The sequence below is a fragment of the Apteryx mantelli genome, chromosome 7 (assembly GCF_036417845.1).
Source record: "Apteryx mantelli isolate bAptMan1 chromosome 7, bAptMan1.hap1, whole genome shotgun sequence".
Lineage (NCBI taxonomy): Eukaryota > Metazoa > Chordata > Aves > Apterygiformes > Apterygidae > Apteryx > Apteryx mantelli.
This window is the reverse complement of record NC_089984.1, coordinates 14,514,756-14,538,419: the sequence shown is the minus strand read 5'-3', so window position 1 is coordinate 14,538,419 and position 23,664 is coordinate 14,514,756. Positions and strand designations below refer to the sequence as shown.

The 23,664-nt window shown below is 37.4% G+C and overlaps 1 protein-coding gene across 1 annotated transcript in view; it reads left to right on the top strand.

Annotated features, from left to right (window-relative positions):
* NRG3 (neuregulin 3) overlaps positions 1-23,664 on the top strand; it is a 453,579-nt gene that overhangs the window by 303,955 nt on the left and 125,960 nt on the right. Inside the window, exon 3 of the mRNA XM_067299829.1 lies at positions 22,943-23,016. Within this exon, the coding sequence (XP_067155930.1) occupies positions 22,943-23,016 (74 nt within the window). The remainder of the gene's footprint in view (positions 1-22,942; positions 23,017-23,664) is intronic.

Here is a 23,664-nt window from a genome sequence, read left to right as displayed (position 1 = left end):
ACATGAAGTAGGAAGGGAGTCTGATCCACCTTGCAGCAAATAAGGAAATCTAGTGTAATTAGCAAGAGTTTTTGACACATAACATAATGTATGTGCTGTAGGAGAAGGTATTAACATGAGCCTATAGTTCTAGTGAATCCATCTTAAACCTTTGGGTTCTGGAAACTTCAAAGAGAATAAATCTTTAAAATGGTTTTATAAATATGGAATTAATTCATTTTGGGGTGTGGGATAATCTCTGAGGCTATAATATCACAGCAGAGACAGAAAAGTGGTAAGAATTTGTGCATAGGATTTGATTACATCCCTCCTCTTTCTCTAGCTTTGCCAGGTTCAACTGGCCTGGTCCTTCAGATCTCCCACATCTTTCAGAGAACTGGTCCACCCCAGAGGAAAGAGAAGAGGACTCAGGATGTTCCTGTTAAAGGTGTGGGACCCCACCGTGCTGTAATTGTTAGTCTTCATTCCACCCAGAGAGACTTGTCCATCTGAACTACAGACTTTAAGTTAACTAGAATGTCTTGGTGTGCCAAAGTCAAGGCCATAGCCTGAGTTCTGCCTACATTATGATGATGTTTGCTTGGCCTTGCTGACAGTGAAGGCTCAGGAAAGTCTTGTTGGACTGCTTGTCAGGAAAGCTGCAAGGGTGAAGAGCTGGTTTCATTCAAGAGGCATCTTACTTCTAAGTACATGCAGCTCAGTTGTGCATATTTCCTCTCTGCCGTAGCAAGGAAGTTTTATCATCTTACCAGATGGCCAGAAATCTTAAAATATTGATTTAATTAACTGAAATCCTACCACCAGATGGCAGCTTCTGTGGTTATATCAATAAGTAGAACAGAATGCTTTAGGGGCAATATTGTCCTTCTAAAATTGAATTAGGCAAATGTTAGGTCATATAGGGGTTGCTTAAACATCTGGGGTGGGCTGGCTGAGGGAAGATATTCACTTACCGTCCCCTTATGAAAACTGGTGAATGGAAAGCGAATTAGAGATACTGCATAGAGACTCTTTCCTACTGGAAATACAGGAGCAATAGAAAGGCTAGGCAGTAAAATTCATTCTCCTTGTATCATTAAGAGAATATTGGATACTTGTTGTGTATTAAGCTAATGGAAAAAGACTGAGCCTCTACTTTGGAGTGGAAGTCCCATGGCTAGTTCTTATTTCAATTTCCACTTCCTCTGAGAAAGCTTTGTCCTGTTTACATATTTCTTCATCCCAAGAACGGTGCAAGACTTGGATAAGTTCATTTATGTACAGCAAACTTTACAAATACTTTTGCTTTACTCTTGTTCTAATCTAACTAGAGCTGCTTCACTTTTATGAATCATTAAAGCCTCTCCTTTTTCTAAAATATACAGCTGCATATACTGAAACAGCTGGAACATATGGAAAGAACTTATGGGTGATGTTTGAAAGAAGTGTCTCTTGATGAATAAAACGACAGTAAGCCTTTAACAGAGGTTGTTGAAAAGTAGGTGCAAACAGTGTTTTACAAGTCTTTGTATTATAGTGATACCATTTTTGGTAGGAACTTTTTGATAGTTGAATTAGTACAGATAGCATCAGCTAGGCTTCAGTAGATTTCTTGGTTTTTATAACCATTTGCTTTGTTGTAAAATGCTTTCAACAAGCACACAACCTTGTCTCTAATTTAGCTTTTGTTTCCTCTTTTTTTGTCTTTGGATGGTGCAATTTACTGTATCAATCAAAATGGGATAAAAAGGTCAAAAGTCATAAAATGTTTTTAAACAAAAGCAGGAAAAAAGGAAACTAGATTATAATCAGCTCATGCATGGCATTAATCTGTGTCATTTATTCTTCATTTTAAATATAGTTCTAGGTAAGATGAGTTGCTTTGAAAGGAACATTAAACCGGACCTCAAACTTCAGGGCATGGGGAGGAGAAGACTCTATAGATCCTAGATCTTTCTTTAAGGAAAGGAGCCTGTGTGATTGATTTCCATGACTCATGTAAGCACTTCATTTAGAAAGCATGGAATGCTGTTTTTGGATATGGAAATTTGTTTTCTTCTCATCTATCACTCAGCCTGTTATGATGCCAACTGATTATGTTAACAATCATGTTGCACTTCGGAAAATTCTACTTCGTTGGAAAAATTAACATCATGGAGATTTTGGGGGTTTCTTTTACTGTGGGAACCCTCCTAACTCTGAGAAATGATCTGATCTTTTTGTTCATCACAGAACCATTGAGGTTGGCAGGGAGATCAGCCAGTCTGACCCCTGCTCAAAGCAAGGTCAACTAGAGCAGGTTGGTCAGGATGTTGTCCAGTCAGGTTCTGAATGTCTTCCAGGATGGAGACTCCACAACGTGTCGGGGCAACTTTTTCAAGTGTTTGGCCAACCTCACAGTAAAATAGTTTTTTTTTTAAAGTTTAAGCAGTCTCCTGTATTCCAGTTGGTGCCCATTGCCTCTTTTCACTGGGTATAACTGAGAGGAGTCTGGCTCCGTCATTTTTAGTTCACCACACCACATGGCATAGTAAGGCATTATTATATTACCAGATCATACCTTTTCTCTGTAGAAATGGGGTAGCATAGCTCTAAAATTAGTATTATTCTTTCTCTGTGCTTCAGAACATAAGCATTGTCTTGTATGTGAAATATATTATAAATCATCTTTAACAGGACAGAATCCAAATCAAATTTACCATGTAGATCTGATAAATTAGAAAAGGTCAATTAAGTGGGGGCAGAGAGGAGTGAAGAGGCAGATACCTCTAACAGAAAGAGCCAAGACATTTGGGCAATAAACAAAATATGGTGAGATATTTTCTAGAGGATTTTTTCTGTTTAGAAACACAGTTGGTTTAAAAAATGTATATATTCATGAGCATCTCATTGCTAAATAAACTGGCAAGGCTGTGAAGACAACCAAAAAGGAAAAGGCTATTTGGTATTATTGGAAAAGCAAGCCAGCGAATTTGGGATTTTCTGATCTGTGTACTGATGTTTAAAAGAACCTACTAAATACTTTACAGTGATCAGCTTCATTAGAGGGATTGGTAAACTTATAGTGACAAGGAATTTGTAGAATAATGAATCCTGTCATGGTTGATATATGACTAGGTTTGTATTCCATGCACGAAAGTGGGGTAAACATATTTCACTGGAGGACTGATCTAACTTCTGAATAATCAATTTATATATAAATACTATCACTTAGCATAAAGGGAGAAGTAATATAGATAAGATTAGTGTGAAAGCATCAAGGATGGCAATGCATTATTTAGAATAGTCTATAACAAAGAAAGTGTAGTAATGTCCAGGCTAACCTTGAACTATCTAACTCAGATACTGCTAATAAGATAATTGTTGCATCATGAAACACAACTCCAACAAATTCTACCAAGCTCAGAAAATACTTGAGCAGTAATCTATGCTACTGCTACTCTATGCTACTATACCATGATATAAGCAGTACTTGAATAAGCTAGTTTAAAGTTATAATTTAAACAACAAAACCTTCTGTTCCTGAGACACGTGTAGAATTGATGCAGCCAACAAGGTCTCAAGAGAGGTAGAAGGGTGGGGTTGACATGGGTTACCAGGCAGACTGACAGTGAATGGTAACTGATCATAACTTATTAACAGTTTTATTGCCATCTATTAGACTTGCTAAAGACTTGGTCAAATGCAGAGCTGCCTTGGGCACAAGAGTGCTTGCTGGGCATCCAGAGCGTACATCTGACCATTAAAACCGCAGGAACCCCAGGCTGCAGTATTTGCGGTTTGCGTTGTTGGGATGCTCTGGTCAAAAGTCGGTCTCTGAAAGTTACTTGGATTCACTGAGTATTCTGTCTCAATCTAGACAGATGAAATCCTTTTGGGGTGTAGCATGCTCTCCAGACCTGTTCCAAATCGAGCTGGAGAGTTTAGCTTCTGAGTCTGTCTGGGTCTCCTTGAATTATGAAGACCCTAACAAAGGAGGAAGAATGGAAAAGCTCTTGTAGCTGAAAGAAAAAAGGTAGGCACGTCTTCAGACAATATATCTGTGCTGGCCTTTGCATGCATGTCGTTTAGCTGATACCCAGAAAGTCTCTGTTCATTGTACAGCCTCAGAGGTCATTCAGAGAAGCCTTTTCCTCCCTTCTTACTCTTCTGGATCTTCAGATTAGGAGGAACCTTTTCATCAGTGTGGAGATAAAGATATTTACATATCCTGTTTCTGAGGAACTCCTGTCCTGCTTGAAAGTAGATTGGAATCCCAAGCTTTGCTTTCTTTGTTACTTAATATATTAATAATTTAAAAGTTTTTAAAAAGAAGAAAAGAAAAAAAAAGACAAAGGAAATGGGAACATTCTAGTTTTCCTTGTTTACTCTATGTGTAGTTCTGTAGTTTCACTTAAAAGAAAGAAACCTCAATATTTTTTCCACTGAAAAAAAACCAAGTTGAATGAACGAGAAAGCTTGGCAATGCAAGATTTCTGCTTTCTGCAGAATAAGACAAAAATTTTTATATTACCAGTTTGCCTTCAATACTTATATTGCCACCATTATTGCACGCTTTTTGATTATTTATACTCACAATGTTCCGGCTGAGATAAAGATGTCCTACCATGCTGATGTTACAGAAGTGGCCTGAGTGGCTGTGACGTTATGTGAATGGCTGAAGGACATACAAGAAGAAATCTGTGTGGCTTCTGGAACAGAGCGGGGTAGCAGACCTTCTCTGCTTTCTTCCCCATAAAGGATTTATATTTGGTCTTTATTATTTATTTTCTTTGAAATAAGAATGAATAAGATCAGAATGACCTGTTCTGCTCTTTCTGTGTATATGAGACAATAAAAATTTGGTAGCGCTGTCTAGAGGCAGTACAAGCTGTGAAGCTTTTCTTTCACTTGAATTCATAAGAGAATATCAGGAACACATGGCTGAGTTCAGCTGATTAGGAATTCAAGAGAAGCAAATGTATTTTTCAAACTTCACAGGGACATCTTGTCAGAGCTTAATTCTAATCTGCAAAATGATCTTAAATGGAACATAATGACTTTCCTGATTATCACCCTCAGCCCCCATTATTTTGAATTTGGAATCAAGCAAGCATCTATGTCTGTATGACTAGTATTTTGTGGCAGCAAGCAAATCAGTGCTACCTGTTGGAGCCAACATTAGTTAGTAATACTGTGTTTCTGAAAGACTTGTTTTTTGCTGGGTTTGGAGGAGGGGGCCAGAGTGAGTCAGTTTTGGTGCAAATGCTTGCTTATTATAACAGTATTGACAATAGATGAAAATTGTCAGCTTTAAATCATAAGATAGCAGGTCATTTGTGAGCAGTGTTTTCTACAGTGACTAATTACTTTTCACACAGCTTCTATTTATTTACTTGAAGTTAAGCACTTTATATACGTTAGGATAAGAGTTTGGCACTTTGCAGAGCTGAACTGCTAGGAAGACTTAATGCCCTCAGTAGTGCTAAACTGGGTGTAAATATTGACATGATTCTAGGGAGCTTCCTCGTCTCTGAGTTACATTTCTGTTTCTGCTTCTCTCCTTACATAAGCTGCAGGAAAGCCAGTGAGTTAACATGTCCTGACTATACTACTTTCTGCCCACAAGTAACCATGAAATAGCGTAAATGTTGGATTCCTATGTAGGAACCCATAACTGGTAGTGATGACTGTATCAGGCAGAGAACAACTTTGCATGTTGGGCAAATGTTAAAATGGACATAGAACAACATGAATTTCACCTTACTTTCTACATACTGCTCATTTTGGTTATCTAACCTACTTAGAGGTCGTCTGTTAAAAACAGCTGTAGAAATATTGCCATCAGAAATAAATACTGTTTTCCTCTCTGCTACAAATTTTTGAAAACCACTTGCTACCACTGTTAGAAATGCTTTCTGTTAACAATAGTTATTATGTTTGATTTTTAAAAATAATAAATATATATATATTTCCTCAAAATATTGTATAGCTTGTGTTCATCAGCCTGTCTTCAATTGATTCAGTGAGTTTTGTGTTAAGATTGGCTGAGGAACTGGGTGGTTATTTTTAAATGCAGGCTGAACAAATGTTATCCTCATTTCGCTGGAGTCGTGACATCCTTCAGCTTTGGTATGGATCAATTCTTTACTCTGAAAGAAATCTACATTTAAGAAGCCTGAACATTTTATGCTGTATAGATAATAACTTCAGGTATGTTGTGTAAAGATTTGGTGTTGCATAAACAAAGAAAAAATCCATAACCGATAGGCAGTGGTGAAGTACCTGAAAGTGTTAAGAAGTAATGAAATAATAATAATAAAAAGATTCTTGAACAGATTTGCAAAAAACCTAGTTTGAACTGAATTCATAGTATAGAATTGTGTTACTATTTGCAGTTAATAATTCAAAATTCCTTTTTTTCCAATGGAAAAGTTTCAGTTTTCCAAAAGTAAACAAGAACGTCACCAGTCAAGTCGCATACTGTCAACAGTTAAATTACGTTCCTTAAAGTTAATACATGTCCTGTAGTTGAAACATACTCATCTGAACTGTTTGCTAAATTACAGGTAAATTCGTTGTTAATGAAACAGATGCATTAGCTTGTAGACAAAAAAGCTGGAATCAGTACTTTTGAATGGTGTATGTTCTTTTAAGCCATGAGAAAGAAATTAATTAGGAGTGCTTCCAGTCAGGATTTTACAATGAAACAAAGACGGGAGTTTTATTCCTTGTTCTAATAAAATTTTTTGAAAAAAAAAATGTTTCTTTACATTGGGCATATCGTTTCAGCTTCAATTAATTTTCCTGCTTATTTAATATAGTAAGGATCTTGCCATATTCCTCCTGTGCAAGTCCACCTGCATTGTATTTTATGTGGATGATGATGTAGCAGCGTCGTCTTTTCCTGTAGTAGTCTTTGTGCATCTTCAACAGATGGATTGGCCTTTTTCTTTTGCCTCAGAAATAACAGGAGAGAGCAGAGCAAACTCAAAAGCTTTGGACTTTGGGCTTGAGTCTTCATTGCACATTGTGAAGTTCTAAGCTGGTGGGTTGCTAACTCCAGTAGCTGTTGTAAAGCAAAGAAAGCTTCAGCTTCCTGTGTGCTGTACAAGTTACGCTGCCTAGGTCTGGGCAATTCACTCCAACATTTTTAGCGAGCTGATAAGCTCTTTCTCCATTAGCAGGATAGCTTTACCTGCTAGTTTTATGCTTAATCTACATTGTGAATAATGCTGGAACATAACTACAATGCATATAGTTGTCTCTTCGTAGAAAATAATTCTACCCAGGAGTCATTACTAGTTCTGCCTGTGTATTGGCTGATGACTTTAAAGATTGGGAGCTTTTAGTCGATAACTTTAAATATCTCAAGAAAATGTCTTGCTTGAATTTTAACACCCTTCATTTTCTAGGTTCTAAGTTGTACTTAATATGTTAAATAAGATTTACTTTGAAAATGTTTCTCTGATCTCTGTTAGGCCATTACTTTGCATGTAAAGTTGTTCTTGTATATAAAATGAAATATGTGCTGATCATATAAAAGATGGTAGCAGAGGCATTTTTATTTCATGCCATAAAGTGAGAGGGCATCATTTGTGTAGACCATCTGTCAGTAGTTAAAGGCATTTTAACTGGCACCTCCAGAGCAGCTTTGATTATTCTTTCCAAACCATGTACCAACTCCCATCAGAAATTAAAATCTATGGGAAGCTGGGCTGAATCTATGTCTGAGAAGATTAGAGTGTAGACATCCCTCGCAGACCAAATTGAATACATCTCAGGTCAAAAGGAGAACCACCGGTGTGGTTCTTCTCAAGGCCTGTGTGAGCTCTGGTAACAGCGCTGAGGGCTAGCCCGTTTCAAGGGCAGGATCCGAATGCAGTTTCTAAGCCAGTAAGGATCCTTACAGTGGGACTCCCTTGAAGGGTACCTCCCAAATCAGGGTGACACTGGCTACGAGGCTGCCTTTCCTCAGCGGGGTGGGAGTGGTGGGAACGCCGGGGCGGGGATAAGCTGCGAGTTGCTCCCATCAGGGCTCCAGTCTGAGCTGGTAAGAACCAAGACTGGGAAGAATCAGTCTTGTTGACTTCTTTGCTGGCAGTCTGCGCAGACTAGGGTTTGAGTCATCTCCGCAAGGTCACAAGATTTGTTTGTTTGTTTGTTTTCTTAGCTGCTAAAGTAAGGCTCATAAATACATATATCAGTCCTTAAATCTATAGTATCTTTTTCACCAGAAACATTCCCATGTAAATTCATGTATTATTAAACCCCTCCAGTTCTCCATATGTTAATCCCATGTTAGATCTAAGATCATTTTATTTGATGTGCATATGATGAAAAATAATATCAAAGACTGCTTACCATAACTCATGGGTACAAGACAGCAGGCTTAAAGTTGCCTTTAATGCTTAATTCATTCCTGTGTGCTCAACTCTCTCTCTCTGTTTTTTCTGCATATGAGTTCTTTGCATTGCAGCAGTAGACACAGACTAAAACTAATACCTCCCTGAATTGCTCGGAGGTTTTGCATGTCTGGTGGAGGCACTCTGTCCCTGTGGATAAGCATTGGCTTGACACAGCCTTGAGCTGTTTAGGAGAGAAGTCTGTGACAAGCGTTCTTCCATATAAATATTTTTACTGGACAAGCACTGTGAGTTGCTATAAATATTTTACAATTCGTCCAAAAGACGAAACAGAAAATTTCTCTGAAACCTAACAAATGTTTCTGAATCTGCATGGCTGGACTGCTGCAAATCTTGCATGATTTTTTTTCATGATAATCAAAGGATCTTTTGCACTTCTAGCTGGACTTGAAATACCTCAGGAATAGCATTTCTCTGAGTGTTTTTGCCTCTATTTCTAGAATAGGGAAACACTCAAGGAAACAAAACAGAAAACATGTTTGGAAGTTTTCAGCAAAAGTCTGAAGCTGCTGCTTTCATTAAATAAAGTGTAGGTTCCTACTGAATGCTGTGACAGTGTCTACAAATTCAACTTCCTTCAGTCCTTTCTGTATTGATTTTAAAACATCTTTCTTTCTTACCTAAGTCCATCCCCTGAAAGATATTTTCAAGAAGAATTTCAAAGGGCTTTTATAAAGATGTCGGTCTCGAGTATGCATAATGTAAAGCAAAGGTCTCATTTTCATTTGTTTTTCGAGTACTGAATGTGGCTTTCATCTGTGCCTTAGCTGCATGAGGCTTTGAATATGATATGAAATCACTTTCCATTTTTTCAAAAGCTTTCTCATAGCTAATGAATGCCATACATAATGAAAGACTATATTCATTTATCATCCATAGTAAATCATTTATCACACAGCAGAGGTATACTGTGAAAAAAAATAAGCAAAGCTTTTCAGTTTTTCTGGTTGGTTATGTTCAAAGTAGCAGAGAAACAATCGCTCAGTTAGTTGGTTAAACGTTTTGTTTATTAGGTATTCCAAGACAGTCAGTAGTTCTTAAAGCTGTTGTGTTTTGTGCATTGAAGTCTGTTGTTGAGGAGGAGAGGTGGTTTCTTTTTTCAAAAGTGCAACATGAAATAGGAAAGTTTGTCTTGGTCTTTCTATTCAGTTAAATGCAAAAGGTAAAGCGCTAGCAGGGAGAAATCACTGTTGCATTGCGCCGTGCTTGGAGCAGGGCAAGCTGCTGGCATGGATACGTTGGTATGGTACGGATATGAGAGATGAACTTGCGGAGAAATGCTAGAAGGAGCAGGAAGTGGCAACTTGCTACTGGAAGAGGCCAGCAATAAAATCATTTTTCAAAAAGCAAAAGAGAAGGTAGGAGCTGCAGTTCTGGAGTACAGTGGCTTCCCGGGCTGCTTCGGAAAGGTCCTGCTAAGCATTTGCCCTGCTCTCCTGAAATTAGTGTGGCATTTGCAGGTCTCAGAATGGGAGTTGGCACTGGCGCTCAGGACTCAGTTTATGCGACAGACTGTAAGATTCCTTGTTTCAGCACCGATCTCTCAAGGGCCAATGCGCATAAGCCAAATTGCAACATCCAAACTCAGATTTTACCTGCTCTTCTGGCCTCAGATGTTTCCTTGAATTTAGGGCTTTAGTAAGTTGCATTTTCTGTTTCATAGCGCAGAATAATTTCAACACATGCACACATTAAATATATATAAATATATATTTATTCTAGTTAAACCAATGCTGTATATAACCCACCATTTCTATAACCTGAAAGGCATGGCTTGTGTTTTTGTCCGTGGGTAGTAATCTTAGGTAGGGTTAAGATTCAGTTGTCCTGAAATGGTTCTGACTTTGTGTTGTTTTGGTTACCCACAATCAGAATAAGTAAAGAAGAAATATTTCATCCTGACATTATTGCCCATAATCCTTTTGCTCAAAAGAATGAAAATTCAAGAAAAACTGGTGAGGAATTCTTTGGCAAACTATTTTTATCATAAGGTTGCATTTATAAAAAGAGAAATAATTTGGAAAAAGAAATATTTGGATTTGACAGATTTCCCAATTCAAAAAAAGTTTCCCTTAAAACTTTCTCTGAAATGTCAAAGTACTTTTTTTTCATTCTGGAAAAGCTACAGTTAGTATAAGGTATCAAAATCTAAACATTTGCATGAAAAAATTTGAAATTCTTAAAATGAAAAATGTTGATCAAGACAATTCAAATTTTATCTTTTGATTCAAAAAGTTTTTCAAGATGTTAATAGTTTATTTTGTTTGGGGTAGTGTTTTTTAATGATCAAAACTTCTATCGTGAAAAAAATGTGTTGCCTGTCCAATGCTGTCTATCTGAACCAGAGTCATAAAATTATGTAAGTACTGCTTACATGGAATTAGGTTTATGAAATTTTGTTGAGTAAAAGTTATCACTTGTCATGCTCATAACATTTGATTTTACTAGAACCCAGCTGTGAAAAGTTGAGCTGATACTAACCATGATTTTCTAGTCAGTGTAAGCAAGGATAAGAGTACTGGGACCATGATTTAAACAGATCTAGCATAAGGTGAGCATGACCTTGTCCTTGTCAACATGGACTGCAGATTCTTAATTATTTTTTGAATAATCCAAAACTGGTTCCAAAACCAGTTTTATTATGAAAACTAGGAGTTAAGGTATTTTTCTTCACCCTGCTCTGAAGAAGTTCTCAGTTTTTTGTTTTTGTTTTTTTAATTCTAGATTTAATTTCAGAATGATGTGTTGCATTTTTGCTCCTTTTATCTTTCTTGCCCATTGAAATATTTCAAGAGTTAAATGTCTGTCAATACTTTTGTGGTGTTTGTATTTGTAGCCATGATTTTTGCAGTGGAGTAGCGTGGTTCTATCCTATTTGAATTTTTCTCTGTAACACAGTAGACTACCACGCTGTATTATCGAGCTAAGAATGGAAAGAGAAATACTTCATTTCTGTTGGCTGCTGAACAAGCTGGATGATCCTGGGATGTCTGTTTTCTAATCATTGCAATGCGCTCTGCTGACTCCTGAATGCAGTCTTACTGAAAGAGCATCCTCCAGCAGAAAGGAAGCAAAGGACTTGAAAACTAGAAATTTCATTGTTAAAATGTATGCTGGAAAATGTAGTATAGAGGAGAGGAGAAGAAATCATATCTTGAAACCATGGAGTTCATCCTCGTTCAGCCATAACTAAAAGCTATTTATTTGTGTAGATTTAAAACTATGTAACAGGATTTGATGCAGGTAATAGATGTGGAAGCAGCCGTGGACCAGTTCCCACTGGGTGAAGGCTCACACGATTAAGGGCCCATTCAGCACTGACATTAAGCATCTGCCTGTTTTTAAAGATTTAAATAATTACACAGATTTCCACTGGATATTTCGTTATTAAAATGTATGATGGAAAATATAGTATAGAGGAGAGGAGAAGAAATCATATCTTGAAATCATGGAATTCATCCTAGCAGCAACATAAGTAGATCTTAGTGCCTTCTGTGTACGTGACTATATAACACTTAGCAACATTTGAAACATCACTTCATTCTAGCTACCTTTGGATGACTCGTAACTGTACCCTCTTCAAATTCTCAAACATTTGCTACAATAAAAATTAATGCAGGGTTTGGTTTTTTTTCAATCTTGAATCTGATTACTGAAACAAAACTACACAGTAATTTGCTAAGTTGTCACTTCAGATTAAGTGTTCTGCATATTATAAGAGTTCTGTCCAGATTACCTCTTCCGAAAATGAAGGGAAAAGTTTTTTGGTTTTTTTTTTTTTTGAGGATTTGATTGTCCTTACTGGTTAAAGATAATTCTCATCCATGTGACTAGCTTAAAGCGTATGTATTAGTTTGAAATGTTGACCTCTGCATGTGGGTATGCTATAAGTAAATTTGATACCAACTAACTAATTACATTATAAGTGTATCTCAGGATACAAAATCTAACCTGAGTTTTAAATAAATGCTATGGTCTAGAACCGCTAGTTATCCATTGTCTATCCGTACTGGTTAAGTATCTGAAATATTTTTTTATGGGAACACCTTCAAATTGAAAACCTCTTCCATTGTGGGAGAAAAAAGCATTAGCTGAGGTGCTGCCGTAGGTGTGGATTGCTGGGATGGCTTTACCAACACTTCTTCCTCATTAATTTTTTTCCTGCCTTTCCTGAGAGACAGAGAAGGAAAACCATCCAGATCAGGAGACAAATGGTAATTCTGTGGTTTCTACATAACCTTGGACAGGACGTTTAGGTCAAATCCACATAATTCCTTTCTGAGTCCCTAAAGCCTCATTTAGTTCCGTGGTTCCTACAGAGGATTTAGAGAACCCAGATTTCACTAAAGTGTCCCCATTTAGCTTCTCAAAGGCTAAACAACCCTGAAAGAATGGAGTCAGCAAATTGGTGGGGAGCTGTATCATCTAAATCTAGGCAATGACACGGGGTTTGGTGGATATGACCTTTAATCTATGACATCTGCAAGAACAGCATAACAGCGCTTCCTTACTTCAGAGAGGTGCGCTGACAGTCTACACACTGGGGGGGAGGAAAAAAAAAGGTAAGGTATAGCAGTGATAAGTGCGATGAGTAAAAAGGAGAAGCCTGATTCAGTTCCTCTATTGATGTTAGAAGGTTTCAGCTAGCCTGGTTCCAGGGTAAATGATATAGAAAAAACTTTCCTCTCCCTTCACTAGCTGCCTTTTCAATATAATCTCCTTCCTTTGGGTTTATTTGCTCTAGTTACTTCTAACGATTGCAAGATTTTAAAAGAAAATAGACAGAAGGGTGACTTTTTTTTTTTAAGCTGATTGTGTCCATTCTGTAAAAACTGTATTATTTCTTTACACAATAGTCAACCTTATTTCTTTTAGAAAAGAAAGAGAAAGCCAGATGCATTCCTTATGTCAGTCACAAAATATATTGCAAAGTCTTCAAAAATAAAAAATGCCCAAACTGTGATATGAAACCTTTCTTATCCATTAAGTTGCACTTCTGTGGTGGAGATTATTCTGGGTTCTAGAAAAACATTCTCAAGAATGCAATTTATGTTACTGCATATGAAAATTATGGTGTCTTAACAGGGAAGTGAGTTTGCTGCTGCTGTGTGTGTGTGTAAAAGAAAAGGGCATCTTCAATGCATACCGAAAATGGAAAACCCATTTAGTAGCAAATCTTCAGTTGTGTGGCCTTCAGAAAGGATCCATTAAATGAAAGACATTTTCTTTGATACTATTACTGTGTAAACCACCTTTCCTCTTACTGGTAGAATCTTTAAAACAAAAATTTTTCATACATCTAAATTATTACCCAGACTGACAGCACTGAACATTGAGTAGAGACCAAATGCAAAAATAAGTGAGCATCCTTCTCCCATTTTACCTGCTACCCCAGTATGTTTTTACAGTCCCTAGTAGAAAAAGGCAAGCCTAGTAATATCTTAAAATAGTGTGATTCAGTTCATGCTTTTGGGGTTAGAAATGAAAGATTAGTTGGGCTAAAATTTTAGAAATTGGCTTTAATTTCTGGTCTGCATTTTTTAATTAATAGATAATTATCTCCATTTTAACATCTACCGTACTGTAGATTAAAATGAGAGCATTAGGGTGTCTTCCCCCCCCCCCCCGACAGACTTGCATTTGTTTCGTTAGCCTAACTAAAAGGTCATCGAAATCAGTGAGCTGCTTTCTATTGACTTAAATGCGAAGCTTCAGAGAAACTTCAGTGTTGTTGGGTATCTGGTAACAATGTCTCTGTCCTTAAAAGTATTGGACAGTTTATGAATATACTTAGACTTATTCTCAAAGGCGTTTTCATATTAAATGGTTATTAATGACTTATAAAATTATGATTTTTTTCAAGTGCTTTTTTTAGTTAAAAATTTGATTGTATTCCCAACTTAACCAAGTATAGCAGGATCTTAAGTAAATGGTTTCTTATTGTAGACTAATGGCAGTGTTAGAAACTGGCATTTGTATTTGCTACAAGATACATTTTTGCAAAATCGGTATGATCTTGCTAAATGCAACAGGCATGTTAATAAAACTTGACTTAGATTTTTTTTAAATCTGGTTTTACTTGTGCTGATCATGTTCAGCTGATGGCTGGAATCTTCCACATTTTTCAATAGTCCTCATTTTAATTTTCTCTCCTCCCTCTCCTTCCATGTGGATCCCTCTATGGGAATTAAGTCTAATGTCATGAACGTGGACGAATATGCCTCAAGCACACATCTATGTGAGCACTTTGTTTATAGGTGAACCATCAAGAATCTCAGGACAAGATGGTGAATAGTTTACAGAAAATACATTAAGATTTACATCCAGTCTAGGATTAAATTGCATAAAGAAACATAGTTTAATTCAGCAACATAAAAAGCAACTACTCTGTAATCATGGGTAACTGTTTTTTTTTTATTTCCTAAATGCAGTGGTATTATTGTTTTTTTCTTTGTGAGAAAATTATACAAACAAATCCACTTTTTTATTTTTTTTTTACTTTTCTTTAGTGTTGACATTACACTTAAAATGAAACCTCAATATTTAATAACATAAAATGTACAATAAGTTAATGATGCGTTTGCAATGCAGTTTTCAAAAAAAAATTAATACAGAAAAATAGGAAATAAATCAAGTTTGTATTTAGAAGCAGCCACATCTCCTAAACTGTCCTGGAAGGAAGGAAAGAGAAAGCAAAGGGGAAGGGGAAGGAGAAGCTCTTCCCAGAACCATTTCAATTTACTTATATTCAATCCTGTTGTTTTCTCCCCAAACAGCATGTTTATTAACAGTCAAGTTTAATAATTCTTCTGTATGTAATTCCAGTCATTAATTTACTTTCCAAAACCTGTCATATATCTATTTTAGTCATAGCAATGAAACAGGGAAAGACCAAAAAACTTTTCCTTGGTCTGTGGAAGTCTCTTAAAGTTGAAACGAAGCAGATAGCGGTGGGTGTTCACGCTGGAAAAGGAGCAATAACATTTTTGGAAGATACTGGAAGGGAGAGCAGGCATCAGGGGCTTAAAACCATATCACTTTTATGATGTGCTCTTTTATTAGTGAGGCTCTTTTATTTCAAACTTACATGGACAACTTACCCAAGCTTTACATTAGCTGCTTTTCAAACAAAGCAATAGCAAGTAATTCTTTACGTGTCCTTCGTTGCAGAGCTGATCTGTGTTTTGTGCCACAGTGTGACCGTTTGTTCCCTGGTGTCTAAATAAAGCAGTCTGCCAAGGTTGTCTTGGGCTGCTCTGTTGCTGCGATACCTTTCAGTGACAGGGACTAGTGAAACAGTCTCTGCATCTGCGCGGCAGAGAGTGAGAAAGGCTGTAAAAAAGGGTGAGTCCTGGGTTAAGGGTCCTGGCCTTCCCATCTGAAGGCATTCCTGTTTCTGTCCGAGAAATTGTTTCCTTACCTTGTCCTCTGTTTTTTTTCTTTCTCATGGCCTGTATCCACTTTGGTTTAATTTAGTTGAATTTATATTTTAAAGTGAATCGAGTTCAATTTTAGTTAGTAGATTTTCATTTGTGCCTGATGTAGACCTTTGGGGCTGGAAGTTCATATAAGGAATACCTAAGAGTCTGACATGCACAAGATGCACATTTTTAACCTGTGTACGGGTTGAGGGACAATTCTACTGCTCATCCATCATGAGGCAATGGCGAACAGGGTTGAAAGTGAGGTAACTTTGACAGGCTATTTGTGCCACTAATTAGAAATGCCAGAAGAAGATAATCTAAAAAAATGAGAGGCCTTTTTTGTTACCTATATTGTGAATGGCTCATTGAAGTAATTCACGAGATCGAGTCCTATGAATCATAGACAACATCTCTCTGAGATCTGCTGCCTTGGAAGAACTCTATTACTTATGTTAGTAGAGTAATACATTCAGAGTTTTAAAGTAGATTATCCACCTATCTAAAAATACTTTTTAATAACTGTTCTGTTTACACTTGTTTGCACGAAAAGTATCATTTTAGTTTCTTGGTGGTAAAAGCCTTTGGCTATTTGTGTTTAAGGATGGATCTTGTAACCAAGGGTGCTCAAAAACCCACGTGTGTGTTCTGCTTTCATTACTGACACTGTCTGTAAATACTGGGTAACTAGATGGTTTGGCTGTTTAATTACTTTGCTATGGTGATACAAAGTAGCAGCAGATGCTGGATTTTTGTGGTCACACGTGACCATATACCATTGTGTTAAGGGTTTTAATGAAATTACCACGACTGAGACCCGAAGCCTTTATTAGAGAGTGAATCCGTGTGGAAGATCCCACTGGTGCATTTTAAAAACTGCTTACAAAATAGCTATGATTTGTCTTCCTTGGATGAGGAAGACAAGATAGAGCCTGCTAGAAAGAAGCCTATTTTAAAAGTGATTCTAGATAATATGTAGGACTGTGGTGAGGTAGATGTGTTATACCTCTAATAGCAACCACTGAAGAAAAACTCCGCACTTTTGTAATGTAGCTTTCAAGTCTAGTGTTTCATTTTAGGAAGGGATTGAGCTTTATTCAATTATATATATTGCAATATTAAATAGATCAATACAGGCCGGTTTCCTCTGTTGCTATGGTATGCTCTTGTAACTGGTTTTGTATTAGGGGCTGTCATCCTTCCTCCTACTTCTGCTCGTGTTGCCTTCTTCCATGCGCACTTGCTGAGAGCAGACTGCTTGCTGTCTGAGCTCCTGCAGTCCAACACCCACGTTCATTCTCTCAGTTAAGAAAAACAGCGCCTTCTCCTTCAACAGTTTGCTTGTAAGTTGTTACACAAACCTTCTATGAAACAAAATTTTAAAATTCTTATAATCTTGAAAAAGTCTTTCCATTGTGAAATTACAGAAAGAGATTTGCGAAGAGAGAAGCATCATCTCTATCAGCACTGCTCAATATATAGCTTGTCATCTGACCCCTGCAATTTCTGGAAAGTCTGCAATAACAATTATTTGATTTGGATTTAAAATGTTACTTTTGTTTCGTATCTCCTTATGAACACCGTTGGGTGTAAACACCACCCGATGACAGTATGAGCTGCTTCAAAAGGTTGACACATGATTATTTCACTCACTTAGGCATGACTAGAGCTGTGTTGGAAAGACTTTTTTTTCCCCCATCCTGTTGAAGCTTTCCTTTTTGTCATTTTTTTCCTGATCTATTTTGTAATGAAATGGAATATCTCTAAATTTTTTCAAGAAAAATGCAAGAATAGTCCCTCCTAGAACAGACCATCGTCAACTGATCATGACATTTCTGGAATATAGAAGACCCAGGTTCAAATCTTTGATTCTTCATTTTCACATCACAAAACTGATTCTGAATCTCTGACTTTTCTGGTGAGTGCCTGACCATGGAACTATGGATTTGATGAAATGTTCATTTATAGGCCACCCGAATATTTCTGTACCTTGATCTGTGATTCCTCTTTCTGAGAATAAATAAAAGATGCAGTATGTACTGTTACCTAGTATCTAAACATTAGGTTTCAGTGCAACAGCTGTTAATAGTGTCATGAGAAAATAGTTTGATGTAGGTAATCCAGTGAAATTGTGAGACGGATCATTCTAATTGATAGAATTTTTTAGATGAAATTATTTTGGTGAAAATCTGAATGCAAAAGACAATTCCACTGACAATTTTACAAGTAGAAGGAAATGTGTGCTGGTCTGGAGACACTGCAAAGTACTTGACTTTCATTTTTCATAGGTACAATTAATTAGTTCTGAATCAGATTACTCCAATTTATGAGGCTAAAATCAGATTATAGATTTATATAGGTTCATCTGTTGGGCACTGTACTGTTGATTGATTTCTGTTAACAGTCACAAATCACTTCTGGCTCAGGATATATTTACTTTGCTCATCTATAGTATTGAATGCTTTGTCTTCTGGAGTAGTCTGTCACTGAAGTTCCCTAAATGCCATTTTCAAAATTCCTATTTCAGAGTATCTTACGTATCTTATGGTTGCTAAATTCTGGACTTCATGCAGAGAATCTCTTTTCTGCATGCTTCTTCACATAGGCAAAGGTAATGTGATCACCCGACCTTCGGAAAGAAAAGGAATTATTCCCATTTCAAATCGATGCGCCCTATTATGGCGGTGAGGGGACTCACTCCCTTACAATCTTTCATACTCTGTATGGACTGCTGGTGCTCTTCTCTCCAGCTTTCTAGGCTCTGCTATCCCTTGAGAACTAAAACGGTGTAGTGAAATAGGGATGTGGAGCTCTGTGCGGAGGTATTTGGGGAAAACGTAAACTACTGGGATGGAAATGGTTTCTTAGTCTTAACCCTGTATGTCCTTCCCAAACTCTTCTAAGTGGATTCTTTGTAATTTCTTCCCTTTTTCCTGCTGCCTTTAGATACATTTTGTTCTCTGTCTTCCCCTAACATACAATTCCCCTTCACCACACCTTGTATTCACTTTACTTTCTTCTAGTGTGTCCCATTTTAAATCCAGGGATGTGCAGTACTGCACTATTCCTAGAAACTGTGATGCAATCATCTAAATTAAATTTCCCTTAACCAGTCAGCGTAGGGGGAAGGCCTTCCTTCCACTCCTCAAGATTTGAATACAGAAAAAACAATTACTTACCGCCCAGAATGAGAAATGTGTTTCTTCAGAAATGTTTTCACACAAAGGATGTTGTGGCTGACTCTGTAAAGTAATTCACAGTGTAGTTTGCCTTCAGTGACCTCGAAGACATAATCTTGGAGAAAGTACATTACCAACTGAAAGATGTGACATCTTACCACCTGTTAAAATGATCCTGGGTTGAATTTAGCAGATGTTGTATAGGGATGTATTGTTTGCAAGATTTTCAGTAGTTGCAGATTAGCTTCACCTGTGATTCTCTTTTCCTGCTATTTGATCAGAAGAACTTAAATCATTCCATTCATACTGTTTTGTTGGTATTTTTGGTATAGAGTCTAGACAGATGCAATTATTTTGGTGAAAACCTGAATGCAAAAGAGACAATTCCATTTTCTATTTACTGTGCAATGAAGGTGCAGGTTCAGTTAATGCTATTTATAGAGCCTTTCCCCACTGCACTTAAGTATGTGCCCAAGTCTATCCATATAGCGCAAACACTTCAGAACATACATAAGTGATTCCTTGTATGGGAATGTAGCTTAGAGCGTGTGCAAAGGTGTCTCCTATTGGAATGACACATAGAGATCAGAGCTTTCAGTCACTATGAACAGTATCTTATCCTAGTTTCATTTTCTTTTTATTTTTTAAAGACATATTTAATAAACCCTTGCTGAAACATTTGACTGTATCAAAATATTTCTCAAGATTTCCCTGACTGCTCAAAGCTTTTTTAATATATCCATAAATATAAATGTGTTCATTCCCACTGCATATGGCAATATTTAGCGACCTCATTTGGACTTTTCTGAACCTCTGAATGTGACACAACTGTGATGTTTAAATAGGACCTCACTTTTTTTTTTCTTAGAGGTGTGATGCCAATTAAGAGCATGTATGCCTAGCAGATACGGTGAGCACAGCTATCACATCTGTTGATTTAGGAGAGAGAGCAGATGCTTCAGCAAAGATTATAGGATGCCACAACATGCAACTTTTATCATACTTTATAATTGTCAGATGTATATTCCACGTGACTTTCACTTCACAAGGCTTGACTAGAAAAGTTTAAACTTTGGTGTGGTATTGATAGAACAGTTAATGCTATTACTTGGGGTCTGATGGATTTCAAAAATCATTTGATAAGGAAAATAAGAGACTCACTTTTTATTTCTGTTGAAACATGTGATATCATTTAAAACACAAGCTGTGTATGCCCATGTCCATTGTTACTTTAGTGTAAGATTAGGTTATTATATGAAAAGATTTTATTTGTTCTTTGAGACATCAACCATTTGAGTCTTTGAGAGTCTGTGCTAAGTTTTGAAAGTAGCAAAAATACATTCCTCTTGTGGTGTGTTCATCCAAGTGTACAGGTAAGTGAAAATGTTACTTTAGGCTCATCCAAGTCAATCAACCAGGTGATTACTGCATGCAGTTTCACACTGATGGAGACAAGCAGCAGCATGCAGCAGTATATGTACGTGATACAGTCAGGATAAAAATAATAGTTTGATATGATAGCCAATACATTTGTAAAAGTATGAACCCGTCCCCATCATTATGTTCAGATTGCGCAGCGTAGCTGTGACAGTGTGGAGTTCAGTCGGGTCCCGGGGATGCCACGTTTTACAAGGAAGGCGTTGTAAGTCTGAAGGACTCTGTGTTGTGTTCTCTATACAGTCAAGAAATCAACGGCATGAAAATGCATCTAACTCAGTGTCCTGTACTTGGGTGATACTTTATCAGTTACAGGAGACTCACATCAGATTGTTTTCAAGGCCACCAACTTTATAGGCATCTGCTGTATTTGCAGCTTGTAAAATGTAACCCTTCTAAACAACATTAAGTTGAAGATGAAAATATCCTCAGAGCTTTTTGTGATTTGTGCCAGATACGAAAAATACTTTCCTATACTAAAAGACTGATGTTTGGCTTTGCCCCTGACACAGCTGTCAGGATTGGAAGAGACGCCCCCAGGATGGTTGCCTGCTGTAGCAGCTAAGAGTAGCAAAATTTTTCTCCCTCAGTTCTGGCACGAGCGGTTAAATGCCTGGACCATCAAACAGCTGCAATAAATGGTGCAGGCTCTCTTGCTCAGCCATGAAGTGGGATGGTCAAAGGCTTTGGAGCAGAATGACGTGGGAAGGAAAGAGGCAGGACGTGCGGTTCGGCCATGCCCAGGCGGCCCTCGGAGGCGACGGGCTCAGGCCAAGGAGGGTCCCGCTAGCTCTGCTCCAGCAGGGCCGGCCCAAGCGCTGCTCTCCCGGGAGTCACCGCTCAGGGGCTCCCCCTGCTCACGCGGAGCAGCCCCGCTAGGCTCTGTGAACAGCAACTGTGCGACGCTCAGACCCTCAGCTCAGACCCACAGGGTTTTAAGTCTGTGATAGGGTAACAGTAGGTGAGGCAGGTACAAATGTCTCTCAAAAAGTTAATAGAAAATGCTGACACAAAGACAAGAATATCCCCACCTGAGTGGGTTGTTGTTAAGCTTTGAAACGAAGCGTAGCAAATCTCCCCAAGACTGTGGAGAAGAGTTTCTGTTTGAGGCGAGGCAACTTTTTCTTGTTCCATAATGGGAGGCAAAAAAATGCATGCAGCAGTGTCTGAGTAGACGAAGACTTCTGATCTTCGTTTCTGTGACCAGGGGACAACGTTTTGTTGAATATTATGTGTTATAAAAACACGTTTAGGACAGTTTTTCCTTGACTGAAAAGTTGTAACCATTGCCATAGGATCTTTCCCATCAGTCATTTTATAAATAGACAAATACTACTGAGAAGCTGATCTCCAAAGTAGCACTTGGTATCCTTCAGGAAGAAAGACGTAAAGAGAGGTTCTGAAATAACGCCTGTTTTCTTCTTACTGTAGATTTGTACTACATTTTAGATCTGATGGGACTATTGATAACTTGCTTTCTAATCCCAGAATCTAAGCTGGTGAGATGCACCTTTCACTGAAGCATTCATTTATTAACCCAAAACCATTTTAAAAGACAACTTTTAGAGGAAGGCTTAGCAGAAACATTGCGAAGGAGCCAGATTACTTCTGCTCCTGACATTATTCCGTAAGTCAAGGTGCAGTTATCAATGTTAGTGAAGGTGCCAGCACTGATATGAGCATATGGTTTGTATGATGTGCAAGAGCTTTGGGACATGCAGAGTCCTTGTTGCTATCGTTTATAATTAGTGTCTGTCACTTTTCTCTGAAAAACTGCTTTAGCAAATAAATAAGGCCTGATTCTGACACGCTTGGTTGAATGGAAGAGTACTGTTTTGAGAACAATCCAAATGCAGTAAGTGGGATTTCATCAAAGTTTCAGGATAAATAATAGTATTAGAAGCTTAGTCAAAAACAAATTGAAGTTTATTAAGGCAGAGGGCTTTCTGGTTTATGTGCTTGAAAATCTAACTCCGCAGGTATCTAAGATAGTTCACTTACAAGCAATGGCTAACATTGCCCACACATGCCTAAACATGTTACCTTTTAAGCAAGTAGAAACTAGTCTTAAAGTTAGTGGCTAGATAAGTGTTCTCTGCTTATTTGAACAGCCAAAGAGGAACAAGCTGCGAGTTCAATGGCTTGTGCAGTACAGAAACTTAATAAAGCTGTGTGTTATCTAATGAGTTTATTTTGTGACAAATATGTCTATTTTATAGAAGATTTTTCTTTGACTGTTTAACTGAATTGATCATTTAAAAAAAGGTTATGCATAAATGATGTTTCTTTTGATAATTACTAAAATAATCAAAAAGGGTTGAGGGGAATTTCTTGAAATAGGAATGATGTTATGTAGTCCCATTTTATTTCAGTAATAATCTTGCTTCCATAATAATTCAAATAATTGGAAATTTCCAAGGTCCTTGCAGCATTGCGGGGAGAATTTCAGTTGATTTGCTCTCTTGAAATTAACCTTTTACTATCGCATGCGTATGTTTGTCATTTATCCCCTTTTTCTCAGGTGCAAAGAGGGCTACCAAGGAGTCCGCTGTGACCAATTTTTGCCGAAAACCGACTCAATCTTGTCAGATCCAAGTATGTCAAATGTTTTCTTCTATTTTTATCCCATGCTGGAGCCTGTTCTTGCCATGAGAGATGACCCTTTGCCTATTGTCAGAAACTCTATTATGGACCACTGCAGTAGCTTGTAAAAAATGGTATTTCTCTTGTTGCTCCAGCTGTTTTTGCCAAGATAAAAGCACATACTCTGGTCTCCATTTTTATAAAATGCCATCTATTGCAGTAAAGCATGCCATCATAGGGCTTGATTTTTTTATAATTTGGAGCAATACTATGCCTGCTTAAAGCCCAGATTTTCATATTTCTCTTCTTTTGACTCAAGTACAAATAAAATCACATGATCTAAAAGAAAGACAACTTATACACTGCAAAATGGTTCCTTAAAAGAAAACAAATTCATATTGACTGGAACTGTAGAGACGATAAATCACTATGGAAATATGTGATGTCTTTTTTTCTTTTTTCCTTTTTTTTATTCCTTCAGTTTATACAAAAGCCAAATTTCTGACCTTTTACAAGTGAAGTTGCTCCATATTTGTGGAGTAAAGATTTACTTTCAGTTAGTGGAGAGAAAGTAACTCTCCCTTATCCCACTCAGTATATGCCAGAATACCATCAGCGTATGTGTTCTGCTTCTCCACTGTCCCACTTTTTAAATTCTCT